Genomic DNA, 16,252 nt, shown 5'->3' with positions numbered 1-16,252 from the left:
GTTTGACATTCGAAGGTGTTTCTTCACACAAAGACAACAAAGTTCAGTTTTATACACAAAGTTAATGATTCACACCTTCTCTCAGACAACAGATCATTTCAGGTAATTACATCGATCTCACTCAGATCTTTCAGCCGTCCATCGGCAACACCACAAGTCCCAGAGAGCTCTCAACCCCCCAGAGTCCAGCCCAGCTCAGGTACCCCTCACCTGCTCCAACTGTATTTACAACCACTGAGAGATCAGGTTGGTATGGACTAACATCAGCTGTGTGTGATCCTGTACAGACTGAACTATCTGGTCAGCAGAGAGTTTCTCTAAAAGGAGGAGAATCTCCCTCCTGCAGAGAACACAGAGACACTGAGGAACCAGACCTGGACCCGGACCACAACCCAAACCCAGGATAAAGAGGTTCAGTGAATGTGGTGTTGAAGGTGTGGAGGTGGATCAGTGTGTCAGAGGAGACTCTGTAGAAGGACAGAGTGCCAGCAGGACAGTCCACATACACTGCTACTCTACCAGAGGAGGAGGAGGAGGAGGAGGATGATGTCATTCTGTTGTTGTGACTGACATAGTAATCATCATCAGAGCACTCCAGACTCCAGGACTGATCATTCCTTCCAAACATACAGTCTTCTCTGTCTCCTCTCCTGCTGATTCCTCTGTAACTCACTGATATAGAAACACTTCCTCTCCACTTGACCTCCCAGTAACAGCGATCAGTCAGAGCAGTTCTACACAGCAGCTGAGGATAGTAGTCAAATCTGTCTGGATGATCAGGATATGACTGAACCTCCTTCACACGTTTCACCTTCCTGTTGTTGTTAGACAGTTTGAGGTTTCTGTTTACTGTGTTTGTGTCGAGTGTGAGTTCACAGGAATCTGATGGAGAGAACAAGTCACAACACAGCTGCAGTTATTGATCTATCATCTTTGATGATGACATCAGAGATCTGAATGAGTGATATCACAGTTTGAAGCTGTTGAATGTTTCATGAAGCAAATTAAAAACACACTTACACTTCCTCAAACCTGGTGTCAACCATCGGACTCCAGCAGGCTCCACCCTGAAAGGAGGAGGGGGGTCAGAGCAGCACTTCCTCTTTCAGCATGGAAACATGGACATTACATCGCTCTCATACACACAGCTTTGTTATTCTACACAAATGGACTCACATGTTCACATGGAGCACTTATTATTAATCAGCTGCTATTCTTTTAGTTCAGTGGATCTTCTTCTGATTGGCCGATGACTACAGCTCATTATGTACACTTATTCATGAATTATTATTATCAGTATTATATTGACAATCATCATACATTTCAGACTCAGTTTCCTCGACCAGTCAGTCAGTAAATCAAATGTTTAAACCTGTATCAACTGATTTCTTTGTAAACTTGTGGTTCAGTGAAAACAAACTGTAAACACAACATCTGACATATTATCAGCTTATAAAGTAGTTTTGTCTAACATGATATCAAACAGCTGCTTCCACACCCAGCAGTTAGAGAGCAACATGATGATTCATCGGGAGTGGTAGTGTACAGGTAGTATACAGTGTACCTAAGCAGGTAGCGACCAATGTTTTGGTCCCATTGTTTAACAATGACTGTTTTCTCTCAGAACTAAAGTAGAAAGTAGCCTGAAATCACTACAGCGCCACAAAACCTCTTATGGAGGAGGTTTGGTCGGATGGTTGGATCTACAAAGTGTCTGACTTTGACACTGTTCACATACTGTCTCCCAGCAACAGTCAACACTGGTTTTTATTATCTGTAATCTAGAGGTGAAAATATTACAGTTTAAGTTTGTATGCAGCCACAGAGCACTTCCTATGCCCTCCTATAATGTTGGTCCAGTCCTAAATAAACTTCTTTGGGCTCTGACACACCATGTCGACAATCAGCTGTTGGTTCTTCATTGAGTGTCTGTGGCTGACTGTCACCTGTAGTTTCTGTGGCAAGTCCTGCAACAAGTCGACTCTTATCAGCCAGGGAACTCGCTCTCAATGCAAAACAAACCAAAACCTGGTAAAGATAAACTCCTTTAAAACAGCAAAACATTCATATTGTGATGATTTATCAAGAACATTTAAACAGATTCAATGTTACATGAAAATGGTCTTTTTTTGTTTCTTTGTCTTTTCACAATCATTTCTGGACTAAAGGACAACACACACTGGTGGCAGATGATGAGCATCAAAACATCCAACTATTGTTTGATAGGAGCCCACAAACCTGCAGTGTGACGACGTTGACACATATCAACCCACCATGACGCCTGACAACGTATCAGGATACACAATTATACTATTTTCTGATGTTGAAACAAGACAATGCTCCAACAGTATTTCCATCCAGTTTCAAGCTCTACCTCCTCTATCCGACTGATTGCCGTAGCTGCAGCAGGCCTCTTCATACCTGAGATTGTCCAGTCTACAGTGTGGATCCTCCAGTCCAGCAGACAGCAGGTTCCCCCCTGAGGCTCCTGGATGATTGTAGCTCAGGTCTAGCTCTCTCAAATGGGAGGGGTTGGAGCTCAGAACTGAGGCCAGAGAAGCACAGCATTCCTCAGTGATCAGACAGCCTGACAGACTGCAAACACACAAAACAACACACGTCACATAATCTGAGGGTACTGGAAATCATATAAGGAGAGACAATCTTATGCAGGTTATGAGTTTATGCATTTATGTAAATCAGGATTTAAGTGGCCATCAGTTGAACAGGTTGATGAATACTAACCTGAGAGATTCCAGAGTACAGTGTGGACTCTCCAGTCCAGCAGACAGCAGCTTCATTCCTGAATCCTGCAGGTCGTTGTTACTCAGGTCCAGCTCTCTCAGATTAGAGGACTGGGAGCTGAGAACTGAGGACAGAGCTTCACAGTTTCTCTCTGAGAGGTTACAGCCACTCAGTCTGAAGAGACAATAATCATCAAGAAGAAAAATAACATTTGTGTGAAAATGTAATCACCTTTGATAATGAGTCTGGACTCAAGTACAATCAGAAAGAACAAAGATCTCAGTTAGCAGTTCAGCTCACTGGAAACAAAGAGACCTGCATCTTATCACCGAGCTAAAAACAAGAACACTTTAAATTTGTTCAGTGAAACTGAAATACTATATTAACTTCATCTAGATGTTAACCAATGAGGAGTTGCCAATTTTGGTGATATATAATCTCTTCTCTCTTCTCACACTGGCTAAAATCCTTGTTGTTTTGTAAATTTTAAATTTAACAGTGTAACCAGAACTTCTCTGAATACAAATGGGCGGCTGTGGCTCAGAGGGTAGAGTGGGTTGTCCACCAATCGGAAGGTCGGTGGTTCGATCCCTGGCTGCTCCGGGTCACATGTCGATGTGTCCTTGAGCAAGACACTTAACCCCGAATTGCTCCCGGAGGCATAGCCATCGGTGTGTGAATGAGTATTTAGATTAAATCCTGATGGGCAAAGTTGGCACCTTAGTAGCCTCTGCCATCAGTGTATGAATGTGTGTGTGAATGGGTGAATACTGACATGTAGTGTAAAGCGCTTTGAGTGGTCGGAAGACTAGAAAAGCGCTATATAAGTCCAAGTCCATTTACCAAGTGTCTTCTGAGTTCATCTGTGTGCTCTACTGTATGCAGGAAGTACTGTAGAATCGATATCAGGATGAGGGATGGACATTTACGGTTGTTAGTGTTAAATACAAAATTAGGCTTTGCTGTTGTTTTCCTGACTCATTTTAAAGAGAGAGAGAGAGAAGAGATTGTAAACGAATTGAGCGGACGAGCGAGCTAGTGAGTGAATGATAGAGAGAGCAGCAGTAGATAGGGCAGAGAGTGAAAAACAGAAATACAACTTTATTTGCTGATTGTTGTAACATGTAGGTTACGTTCTAAAGTATAAATAATCATTAAACTGTCAGTAGTTCTGCCTGTTGTTCAAGGTTCTTCTAAAACGGTGGAAATGCAGTCATGAACACACAAAAAGTACTTTTGGAGATTAGTTGCTCTGGTTCCATAGTTACTGGATCTTTCTGGTCAAAAGCGGTTTCATGAAATCTGAAAACCTGATGAACTAATTCAGAGGCTTTAAGATGAGAGGGGCTGTATAAACTGCATGGAGCTAATAGTTTAAAGAAACATTTCAAATAATTTAAGACAAACAATAACTCTGATCTGACCTGAGAGATTCCAGAGTACAGTGTGGACTCTCCAGTCCAGCAGACAGCAGCTTCATTCCTGAATCCTGCAGGTCGTTGTTACTCAGGTCCAGCTCTCTCAGACTAGAGGACTGGGAGCTGAGAACTGAGGACAGAGCTTCACAGCTTCTCTCTGAGAGGTTACAGCCATTCAGCCTGAAGAGACAATAATGACGAAAAAACAAGCAATAAGTTGAAAAGGCAGCAGAGTATTTAAGTTATGATATATGAATCCAACTATCTCTGTTCTTACAGAGCTTTGTTGGAGGCTTTGACCACTGGCAGCAGCCTCAGAAGAGCCTCCTCTGAAGCTGAGTATTTCTTCAGGTCAAACACGTTAAGATCTTTTTCTGATGACATAAAGATGAAGACCAGAGCTGACCACTGAGCAGGAGAGAGTTTATCTGTGGAGAGACTTCCTGAACTCAGGTACAGTTGGATCTTCTCCACTAGAGAACTAGAGAACTCATTCAGTTCATTCAGACAATGGAACAGATTGATGCTTTTCTCTGGAGAGAGATCCTCGTTAATCTTCTTCTTGATGTACTGGACTGTTTTCTGATTGGTCTGTGAGCTACTTCCTGTCTGTGTCAGCAGGCCTCGTAGGAGCGTCTGATTGTTCTCTAATGAAAGACCCATGAGAAAGCGGAGGAACAAGTCCAGGTGTCCATTTGGACTCTGTAAGGCCTTTTCCACAGCACTCTGGTAGAGGTGTGTCTCTGCAGGTTCATCTTTTCTTGTGTTAGACTTCTGGGATGTTTGTTCTTCTGCCATCAGATCGACACCAGAATTGATGAATGTCAGATGGACATGAAGAGCAGCCAGAAACTCCTGAACACTCAGATGGACGAAGCAGAACACCTTATCCTGGTACAGTCCTCTCTCCTCTTTAAAGATCTGTGTGAACACTCCTGAGTACACTGAGGCTGCTCTGATATCGATGCCACACTCTGTCAGGTCAGATTCATAGAAGATCAGGTTGCCTTTCTGCAGCTGATCAAAAGCCAGTTTTCCCAGAGACTCAATCATCTTCCTGCTCTCTGGACTCCAATGTGGATCTGTCTCAGCTCCTCCATCATACTTGATGTTCTTCACTTTGGACTGAACCACCAGGAAGTGGATGTACATCTCAGTCAGTGTCTTGGGCAGCTCTCCTCCCTCTCTGGTCTTCAACACCTCCTCCAGAACTGTAGCAGTGATCCAGCAGAAGACCGGGATGTGGCACATGATGTGGAGGCTTCGTGATGTCTTGATGTGGGAGATGATTGTGCCGGCCTGCTCCTCATCTCTGGATCTCTTCCTGAAGTACTCCTCCTTCTGTGGGTCGGCGAACCCTCTGACCTCTGTCACCATGCAAACAAACTCAGGAGGGATCTGATTGGCTGCTGCAGGTCTTGTGGTTATCCAGAGGCGAGCAGAGGGAAGCAGGTTCCCCCTGATGAGGTTTGTCAGCAGCACATCCACTGAGGTGGACTCTGTAACATCAGTCAGGATCTCATTGTTGAGGAAGTCCAGAGGAAGTCGACACTCATCCAGACCGTCAAAGATGAACAAAACCTGGAACTCTTCAAACCTGCAGATTCCTGCTTCTTTGGTTTCAAAAAAGAAGTGATGAACAAGTTCCACCAAGCTGTACTTTTTCTTCTTCAACACATTCAGCTCTCTGAAAGTGAATGGAAATATGAACTGTACATCCTGGTTGGCTTTGTCTTCAGCCCAGTCCAGAGTGAACTTCTGTGTTAAAACTGTTTTCCCGATGCCAGACACTCCCTTTGTCATCACTGTTCTGATTGGTTCATCTCTTCCAGGTGAGGCTTTAAAGATGTCTTCTTGTCTGATTGTTGTTTCTTGTCTGTGTGGTTTCCTGGATGCTGTTTCAATCTGTCTGACCTCATGTTCATCATTGACCCCTGCAGTCCCTCCCTTTGTGATGTAGAGCTCTGTGTAGATCTGATTCAGAAGGGTTGGGTTTCCTGCTTTAGCGATCCCCTCAAATACACACTGGAACTTCTTCTTCAGGTTAGATTTGAGTTCACGTTGACAAACTGCTGTAAGATGTTCTGAATGAAAATACAACAAAGAACATCAATAAGAGAGAATGAGTATATGAATATATTTTGGTCCATCTCTTGAGACATTAGCAACTGTCCCATTTATCCAGCATGTTAAATCTTTAGATAAATCCCCTTACTGCTCTGGAGACAGTCAGCCAGATCCTCCTGCTTCATTCTCCTCAGGAAGTGCAGTGTGATCTTCAGAAAAGCCTCTCTGCTGCTCCTCCTCTGCTCTTCATGCTCACCGTCCAACACCTTCTCATCCTCCTTCTGACTCTCTAAGCATTCTGGGTAATCTGAACTGAGAACCTTCTGGATCTTCTTCAGTTCGTCCTTCACAAAAGTGATGATGTTCTCCTCTAGCAGCTGTAACAGAATATTATATGAATGACACAATCAAACTAAAATCATGGATTCAAACATCAGATCCATGTTGGACAGACTGACAATCCACTGGTATAAAAAGTGCAGCATGGAGATGATTGTGAACAGAATAGATGTAAAAGTAGTTTTTGTACATGTACAGACCATAAATATGGAGTCCATGTGTGTTTGATGCTGCTGGGCAGACTGACCACTGGGAACCTCTGAGCTCTCCTGGTTCCCTCTGTGGAGGACTCATGAAGAATTAGCCCACATTATGTTTGCACCATAGACTGCTTACAATTATTGATTTTCAAACAAAACTACACCAGCTAGTTAAAGATATTGTGTTCTATCATGATTGATCATAATGAAAACCAGATGCACACAACACTGTCAATGATGGAAGATCATGTTTTTATCTGTGTAACAGCTAGCCCATTGGTTTCATCCATTTTCAGTACTTACACTGGGTGTGTTTTGTTATGATTGATCATAATGAAACCAGATGCAAACAACACTGTGAATGATGGATGACCAATTCTGTATCTCATGACAGGATTACAACAACAAACCCATCTATTTCAGTCAACAGTTTTCAGTACTTACATTGGGTTATAATAGCGGCGTCCATCTTTGAAGTCAATAAAATGACCCACAGATCGATCACTCTTCATGGACACACAGCTGGGTACAGGGAACTCTTCTCTTTGCTGCTGGGAACTGATAGAAACACTGAAATTTACTGAACATACAAGATTTCCATTTCTGCTTTCACTGGTGTCATTTGTCAGCAAAAGTTATGTTATTGCTATTAAAGCATGTCTTTAAGACACGTCTTGTTCAGAATATTTATTCAACCAACTCGACATTACAGTCGGATACAATAACTAAAACAACTAGAATCACATCTCATGTGATACTTGTTTGTATTAGTGTATTCATTTTTACCAGTGTGTTTTAAGTCAGATGTGGTAAGACTTAAAACTGTTGACCTACTACCTACCTTGAAACTGAGGCCTGTATTTGGTTTGGGCCACAGCACATCTGAAGAGAATCTGTTAGTGCCACTATCAAGACCTCTGTCTTACTCGTCCCCAGACCTCTGCAGCTAGTCCCAGATATCTGCAACTAGTCCCCGAACCTCTGCATCTAGTCCCCAAACCTCTGCACGTAATGCGCAGACCTCTGCATCAAGTCCCCAAACCTCTGCAGCTAGAGCCCAGACCCTTGCATATAGTCCCCAAACCTCTGCATCTAGTCCCCAAATCTCTGCAGCTAGATCCCAGACCTCTGTATGAAGTCCCCAAACCTCTGCAGCTAGTCCCCAAATCTCTGCAGCTAGTTCCCAGATCTCTGCATCAAGTCCCCAAACCTCTGCAGCTAGTCCCAAAATCTCTGAAGCTAGTTCCCAGACCTCTGTATCAAGTCCCCAAACCTCTGTAGCTAGTCCCCAGACCTCTGTAGCTAGACCCAAAACCTCTGCAGCCATTCTCAAGACATTTGCAGCCAGTCCCCAGATATCCGTTGCTCTCCAGAAATCTGCAGCTATCTGAAAATCTGTCCTCTCATGGTCGACTCTCTCATTAAATTTACACCATTGACTGTTTACAGTTAATACACACAAACACACACATACCAACCAGTAAGTTAAAGATAGTGTGTTTTGTTATGATTGATCATAATGATAACCAGATGCAAACAACAATGTTAATGATGGATGACCAATTCTGTAACTCATGACTGAGGATTACAACAACAAACCCATCTATTTCAGTCAACAGTTTTCAGTACTTACATTGGGTTATAATAGCGGCGTCCATCTTTGAAGTCAATAAAATGACCCACAGATCGATCACTCTTCATGGACAGACAGCTGGGTACAGGGAACTCTTCTCTCTGCTCTTGGAAACTGATAGAAACAGTGAAATTTACTGAACATACAATATTTCTATTTCTGCTTTCACTGGTTTTATTTGTCAGTGAAAGTTATTTTATTTCCATTACAGCATATCTCTGAGACACGTGTTGTTTATAATATTCATTCAACCAACTCAGCATTACAATGGTAAACAATAACTAAAATAACTAGAATCAAATCTGACGTAATACTTGTTTGTATCTGGTGTATGAATTTTTACCAGTGTGTTTTCCGTCAGATGTGCTAAGACTTAATACCGTTAACCTACCACCCCACTTGAAACTGAGGCCTGTATTTGGTTTGGGCCACAGCACATCTGGAGAGAGTCTGTTTGTGCCACTACAAAACCTCTGGCTTACTCGTCTTCGGTCTTACTGTCTTACCCAGAACTCTGCAACTAGTCCCAGATATCTGCAACTAGTCCTCGGACCTCTGCATCTAATCCCCAAATCCCTGTATCAAGTACCCAAACCTCTACAGCTAGACCCTAAACCTCTGTATCAAGTCCCCAAACCTCTGCAGGTAATGCCCAGACCTCTGCATCTAATCCCCAAATCTCTGTATCAAGTCCCCAAACCTCTGCAGCTAGACCCCAAACCTCTGAAGCTATTCCCAGATATCTGCAACTAATCCCCAAACCTCTGCAGGTAATGCCCTGACCTCTGCGTGTAGTCCCCAAACCTCTGCAGCTAGTCCCTGAAACAGCTGCATCTAGTTCCCAAACCTCTGCAGTTAGACCCCAGACCTCTGTATCTAATCCCCAGACCTCTGCAGGTAATACCCAGACCTCTGCAGCTATTCCCAGATATCTGCAACTAGTCCCCGGACCTCTGCATCAAGTCCCCAAACCTCAGCAGCTAGTCCCCGATATCTGCAACCAGTCCCCAAACCTCTGCAACTAGTCCCCAAACCTCAGCAGCTAGTCCCCAGACCTCTGCATCTAGTTCCAAGACCTCTGCATCAAGTCACCAAACCTATGCAACTAGTCCCCACACCTCTGCAGCTAGACTCCAAACCTCTGCATATAGTCCCTAAACCTCTGCAGGTAATGCCCAGACCTCTGCATCAATTCCCCAAACCTCTGCAGCTAGACCCCAGACCTCTGCATCAAGTCCTTAAACCTCTGCAGCTAGTCCCCAGACCTCTGTATCAAGTCCCCAAACCTCTGCATATAGTCCCTAAACCTCTGCAGGTAATGCCAATACCTCTGCATCAAGTCCCCACACCTCTGCAGCTAGACCCCAGACCTCTGCATCTAGTCCCCAAACCTCTGCAGCTAGACCCAAAACCTCTGCAGCTTTTCTCAAGACATTTGCAGCTAGTCCCCAGACATCCTTCGCTCTCCAGAAATCTGCAGCTATCTGAAAATCTGTCCTCTCATGGTCGACACTCACATTAAATTTACACCATTGACTGTTTACAGTTAATACACACAAACACACACATACCAACCAGTAAGTTAAAGATAGTGTGTTTTGTTATGATTGATCATAATGATAACCAGATGCAAACAACACTGTGAATGATAGATGACCAATTCTGTATCTCATGACTGAGGATTACAACAACAAACCCATCTATTTCAGTCAACAGTTTTCAGTACTTACATTGGGTTATAATAGCGGTGTCCATCTTTGAAGTCAATAAAATGACCCACAGATCGATCACTCTTCATGGACAGACAGCTGGGTACAGGGAACTCTTCTCTCTGCTCTTGGAAACTGATAGAAACAGTGAAATTTACTGAACATACAATATTTCTATTTCTGCTTTCACTGGTTTTATTTGTCAGTGAAAGTTATTTTATTTCCATTACAGCATATCTCTGAGACACGTGTTGTTTATAATATTCATTCAACCAACTCAGCATTACAATGGTAAATAATAACTAAAATAACTAGAATCAAATCTGACGTAATACTGTTAACCTACCACCCCACTTGAAACTGAGGCCTTTATTTGGTTTGGGCCACAGCACATCTGGAGAGAGTCTGTTTGTGCCACTACAAAACCTCTGTCTTACTGTCTTACTGTCTTACCCTGAACTCTACAACTAGTCCCAGATATCTGCAACTAGTCGCTGGACCTCTGCATCTAGTCTCCAAACCTCTGCAAGTAATGCCCAGACCTGTGCATCTAATCCCTAAACCTCTGTATCAAGTCCCCAAACCTCTGCAGCTATTCCCAGATATCTGCAACTAGTCCCCAAACCTCTGCAGGTAATGCCCTGACCTCTGCGTGTAGTCCCCAAACCTCTGCAGCTAGTCCCTGAAACAGCTGCATCTAGTTCCCAAACCTCTGCATCTAATCCCCAGACCTCTGCAGGTAATACCCAGACCTCTGCAGCTAGTCCCCAAACCTCTGTAGCTATTCCCAGATATCTGCAACTAGTCCCCGGACCTCTGCATCTAGTCCCCAAACCTCTGCAAGTAATGCCCAGACCTCTGCATCAAGTCCCCAAACTTCAGCAGCTAGCCCCCGATATCTGCAACTAGTCCCCAAACCTCTGCAGGTAATGCCCAGACCTCTGCAACTAGTCCCCAAACCTCAGCAGCTAGCCCCCGATATCTGCAACTAATCCCCAAACCTCTGCAGGTAATGCCCAGACCTCTGCAACTAGTCCCCAAACCTCTGCAGCTAGACCCCAGACCTCTGCATCAAGTCCTTAAACCTCTGCATCTAGTCCCCAAACCTCTGCAGGTAATGCCCAGACCTCAGCATCAAGTCCCCAAACCTCTGCAGCTAGTCTCCAAACCTCAGCAGCTAGTCCCCAGACTTCTGCATTTAGTCCCCAGACCTCTGCAGCTAGTCCCCAGACATCTGTCGCTCTCCAGAAATCTGCAGCTATCTGAAAATCTGTCCTCTCATGATCGACTCTCACATTAAATTTACACCATTGACTGTTTACAGTTAATACACACAAACACACACATACCAACCAGTAAGTTAAAGATAGTATGTTTTGTTATGATTGATCATAATGATAACCAGATGCAAACAACACTGTGAATGATGGATGACCAATTCTGTATCTCATAACTGAGGATTACAACAACAAACCCATCTATTTCAGTCAACAGTTTTCAGTACTTACATTGGGTTATAATAGCGACGTCCATCTTTGAAGTCAATAAAATGACCCACAGATCGATCACTCTTCATGGACACACAGCTCGGTACAGGGGACTTTTCTCTCTGCTGCTGGGAACTGATAGAAACACTGAAATTTACTGAATATACAAGATTTTCATTTCTGGTTTTACTGTTATTGGACAGTAAAATTATTTTATAATTTTGCTTGTCTTTGAAACACATATTGTTATAATGTTTATTCAATAGGCAGTGTTCCAACACTACTTCTCTTCTCCGTTCTCTAAATTGACTCCCAGCCTCAGCTCACATCCAGCTCAAGACTCTGGTGCTGGTCTACGGGGAAGTGAAGGAAACTGGTCCTTCTTACTTACAAACCATGGTCAAACCCTACACTCCTCCTTCGCCTCTGGACGTTTGGCCACCCTGTCACACGGAGGACCCTGTGGTCTCTCATGTCATTCAAGACTCTTTTCTGTTCTGGCCCCACAGTGGTGGAATGAACTCCCGACTGAAGTCAGAACAGCAGAGTCACTGAACAACTTCCACCACAATCTGAAAATCATCTTTCACACTACACCTTCAGACACCTGAGTAGTAAATACACACATCTCATTTCTTTTAAAAATAAAACCCTTCATCCCTTGAAGCTCTCTAACACACTTTCAGTTGTTTATTTGAGAGGGATTCACCTTCATTTGTTCACGACATCCACCTGATGGTCTTGTTCAGTTTGATTGAATTTGTTGTAAGTCACTGTGGACTGTAATGTACTCCGTCCCTCATTGATTGCCTAAACTCATAACCTACTGTCATGATTGTAGTTTGGTTACATATCAGGTAATAAAACCACTTAATTTTACATTTTATTTCTACTTACTTTGCAGCAGAGATTTTTCGTCCTTTAAAATCGATGCCATGTCCATGTGACTGGTCAGTCTCATGGGACACACAGCTGGGTTCAGGTTCAGGTTCAGGTTCAGGTTCAGGTTCAGGTCCAGGAGAGTCTGGTCCCTTATGGATCCTAGCACACAGAGAGGAAGAGAGAAATGTAGTTTTTAGTCTTCAGCCTCAGTAGCTGCTGGAGAAACTAGCTGCTATCAACAAGAAAATGATCAACACAAAGTTTTACTAGAAATACATTTCCTGAAGAATATGTGTGTGAGTGCTGAGAATCTGAAGATTATGGCTAAAGAAGCTGTAATTATGTGTCACGAAATATTTGCTTGCACAGCTAAAATTTGAACTGATGTTTACTCAACAAGGTGCACATTGACACCGCTAATGCCTGACACCGAGATGCATGTCTTTAGGCCGCAACCAAAGATTAGATTAATGTTGATTAATAGTTTAATGTAGAAATGTAAAATAAATAAATAAGAGCCTAAGATGACGTCTTCAAACAGTTCAAAACCCAAAGATATTCAGTTTATAATGATACAACATAGAGAAAGAGCAAACTGGAGAGAGAGCAACTCATAACATTGGAAGAGATGTAATTAATGAATGTTTGGCATGTGTAGCATGATGACCGAAAAGTAAAGAATATTGAAACATGAAAATGATAATGAAGTTATTCCTTAATTCTTGAAACGTTTTTCAGAAACTGCATGTGACCCCTAGGTTACTACGTGTTGAGACACTTAATTTACAACTGGCCTGGATAAAAAGACAGTGGAGAAACACGACAAGATATAATACCCATTCTGATCATTTGAGCTTGTTTATTGTTACGGGTCATCTGGTTTCTTCCCAAAGACTCAGAAGCGGTGAAGACCAACCAGTAAGACACTATGAACTGATGATGAGATTCAGAACAAAACTAATTCTGCCATTAAAATGTACATTAATAAATATGCTATGTTTAACTAACCACCTGAAAAGGAACTGAAGTTTTGTTGTACATGTTGAAGCTGGCAAGCATATACTGGATAAACAAAACTAAGATACTGAGTAGGGCTTATGACCCCCTCTTACCTAGGTTTACGACTATTATTCCTGAGATGTACACACAGCCACCCAATTGTGAATAAAAGTAAATGAAACTGACATTTAATACAAATTAACATGTACTTTAATTTATATGTGATGCTGAGCTAACATGGTTTAATAACAGGAAGTGTGTTGACATGTACATGCTTGTGACAAATGGGAAATTAAAATTATTAGATTGGCCTTCCCTTCCCCCATGACACAACCCTGCCATCCCCTTCTCCTCTCTTCTTGAATTCTTTTGAAATCCACATTTGTAACTAAGTTCGTTTAGATCCATTTATCGATTTTGGTTCATTCTAATTTCACTCATGCTAATAAATAAATAATCAAAGGCTGACAAAGCCTTAAGTTATCCTTTGATATTAATCACGTGGTAAAATCCTAGATACACTCACTGACCACCAGGGGGAGCTCAGTAGCTGCTGTTGAAACACAAACCTCCAGCCTCTGGACCTGCACACTGAGCCCTCCACAGACTTCAGTCACACTGTGATGTGTTTAAATGCTCACTGTTATCAGGTTAAGACTGGGACACTGCTGGGACCAGAGGGTTAACATGAGGACTTCAATCGTTCAATTGTAGACCTCTCTAACTAGTACCCAGATCTCTGCAACTCATCACCAGAAGTCTGCAGCTAGTCTCTAGACCTCTGTAACTAGTCCACAGATCTCTATAACTTGTCCCCATATCTCTGCAACTAGTCCACACACCACAGACTTCTCTGCATGCATTGGTTCTTACTTTAAAGACTCATAACACATTGTCATTGAGTTTATCAAGTTATTAATTAACAGAGTAGAAATGATTATTTGATCTATGCGAGCACTTTGACCATCAATAAACATGAAACATCAGCCTTCATACAATAAATGAAGTGTCAAAGTCCAAACTGAAGTCTAGTGTCAGAATTCAATCTAACGTCTGTATCTGCTTTATAGATTTATAGGTTTATTATGAGTCAATTGTCAAGTGAAAGAGCAGAGAAACAGACCTCTGCAACTAGTCCCTAAACCTTTCCAACTAGTCCCCAGATCTCTACAACTAGTCCTTAGACCTCTGCAGCTTATCCCCATACATCTTTGTATACATTGGTTCTTACTGTAAAGACTCATCATAACACATTGTTATTGAGTTTATCAAGTTATTAATTAACAGTGTAGAAATAATCAGTTGATATTTGAGAGCACTTTGATCAAAAGAACATGACATCAATAAACATGAAATATGAGCCTTTATAAAATCTGTGAAGTTTCAAAGTCCAAACTGAAATCCAGTATCAGAATTCAATCTAACGACTTTATCTGTTTTATAGATTTATAGGTTTATTATGAGTCGATGTTCAAGTGATAGAGCAGATAAACAGTAAACAGCAAGTTAATAAGAATGAATATGTTGAAGGGTAAAACAGTATCAAATGTAATGTGAAGTGTTGAGTGTGATACCTTTTCATGTTGGTGATAACCTGCAGCCACCTGATGAAGACAGACAGACGGGTTCATCATTAGTCTTCAGTCTCATTTGATTTGTGTCTCATCAGGAAATCAAATCTGTTTCTACATGTAGACTTTAAAGACAACGAGCTGTAGTTTCAAGTATTTGTCGTCAGATAAACATTGTGCTGTAAAGTCATTATCAAAGACAGGAGGTCAACACATGAACCAACAGAGAGCAGCTTGTTTGTCATAAAACATGAGAGACTGGAATGAATCAAATTTCCACTTACTCAGTTTCTTCTCATGAACTTCAACACAGCAGCTCTCTGCTGTCTGGACCAGGTCTGTGTAGAAGAAGAGTTTTCTGTTCTGTTCCTCTGCTTCTTCATCGGTCCTCTGCGTCTGAAGGCTGCTGTCACACTCAAACACTTTAATGAACCAGTCTGAACCTGCAGCACTCAGTTCAAAGATCAACTGCTGCATGTTTATATGACTTTATATGATTCATGTTAAAGTTTAACCCACAGCAGCTTCAATGTGAACAGAAGAGATTTTATTCATGAAGATTGTGTTAAATTTAGAGTAGAGTAGAAAGAGAGAGGAGTATAATTGGTTCAGGGGGTTGGTACAAGGCAAAGCAGTCCAAGGGGAGGGGTCAAACCTAGAGTGATTCACAGACCCAATATGAATCAGCCAGAAAAGAGTTTTTGCATCTCGCCCGGGAGAGGGAAACCATGGCCCCCTTCTGGAGCCAGACCTAGGAGTGGATCTTGCCCACGAGCGTCTGGTGGCCAGGCCCAATGTGCACAGTGTGCTTCCCTGTGGGACCACCACTCACAGAGATAGGCATTTGGGTCAGTTGCAATGTGAGTCAGGCGGTAAGCAAAGGCTGGACCTAGGTGTGCTGACCCCTGGCATTGCAGACTGGCTCTAGGGACATGGAACGTCACCTCTCTGGCGGGGAAGGAAATCGGAGATGGTGCGGAAGGTGGAGCGGTATCAACTATATGTAGTTGGGCTCACCTCCACACATAACTCTGGTTCTGGACCCAAACTCCTGGAGAGGGGCTGGACTCTCGCCTTTTCTCCATTATGGAAGTGGCTGCTAGGAGTTGTGGTCGTAAGGTCATCAGTGCCTGTCGTGGCGGCAATCTATGGAGGCCATCATGCCTAGGAAGGAGGCCTTTCGGGCTTGGTTGGCCTGGGGG

The 16,252-nt window shown here is 42.7% G+C and overlaps 2 protein-coding genes across 2 annotated transcripts in view; both read right to left on the bottom strand.

The window, feature by feature from the left end:
* Positions 1 to 2,363: 2,363 nt before the first annotated feature.
* Positions 2,364 to 16,252, bottom strand: part of LOC119495723 (NACHT, LRR and PYD domains-containing protein 3-like) — an 88,646-nt gene continuing 74,757 nt past the window's right edge. Inside the window, exons 8-9 of the mRNA XM_037782481.1 lie at positions 2,746 to 2,919; positions 2,364 to 2,595 (exon numbers count right to left, since the gene is read on the bottom strand). Of these exons, the coding sequence (XP_037638409.1) occupies positions 2,364 to 2,595; positions 2,746 to 2,919 (406 nt within the window). The remainder of the gene's footprint in view (positions 2,596 to 2,745; positions 2,920 to 16,252) is intronic.
* Positions 4,142 to 15,527, bottom strand: LOC119495724 (NLR family CARD domain-containing protein 3-like). Its single transcript, XM_037782482.1, has 6 exons — positions 15,335 to 15,527; positions 12,496 to 12,639; positions 7,611 to 7,624; positions 6,379 to 6,607; positions 4,441 to 6,247; positions 4,142 to 4,343 (listed from the first exon to the last, which is right to left on the bottom strand). The coding sequence occupies exons 1-6, from the start codon at positions 15,525 to 15,527 to the stop codon at positions 4,142 to 4,144; spliced, it is 2,589 nt and encodes an 862-aa protein (XP_037638410.1).

The sequence above is a fragment of the Sebastes umbrosus genome, chromosome 10 (genome assembly GCF_015220745.1).
Source record: "Sebastes umbrosus isolate fSebUmb1 chromosome 10, fSebUmb1.pri, whole genome shotgun sequence".
Lineage (NCBI taxonomy): Eukaryota > Metazoa > Chordata > Actinopteri > Perciformes > Sebastidae > Sebastes > Sebastes umbrosus.
Note: the sequence above shows the minus strand (reverse complement) of the source record. Positions and strands in the feature narration are given on the sequence as shown.

Excerpts from the sequence above, each read along its gene's own strand:
- LOC119495724 (XM_037782482.1), bottom strand. The coding sequence starts at position 15,527 with ATGCAGCAGTTGATCTTTGAACTGAGTGCTGCAGGTTCAGACTGGTTC. Across the intron at positions 12,640-15,334 it reads AGTTCATGAGAAGAAACTGA|GATCCATAAGGGACCAGACT; the intron begins GTAAGTGGAAAT and ends TCTGTGTGCTAG. Across the intron at positions 6,248-6,378 it reads GGCTGACTGTCTCCAGAGCA|AACATCTTACAGCAGTTTGT; the intron begins GTAAGGGGATTT and ends ATTTTCATTCAG.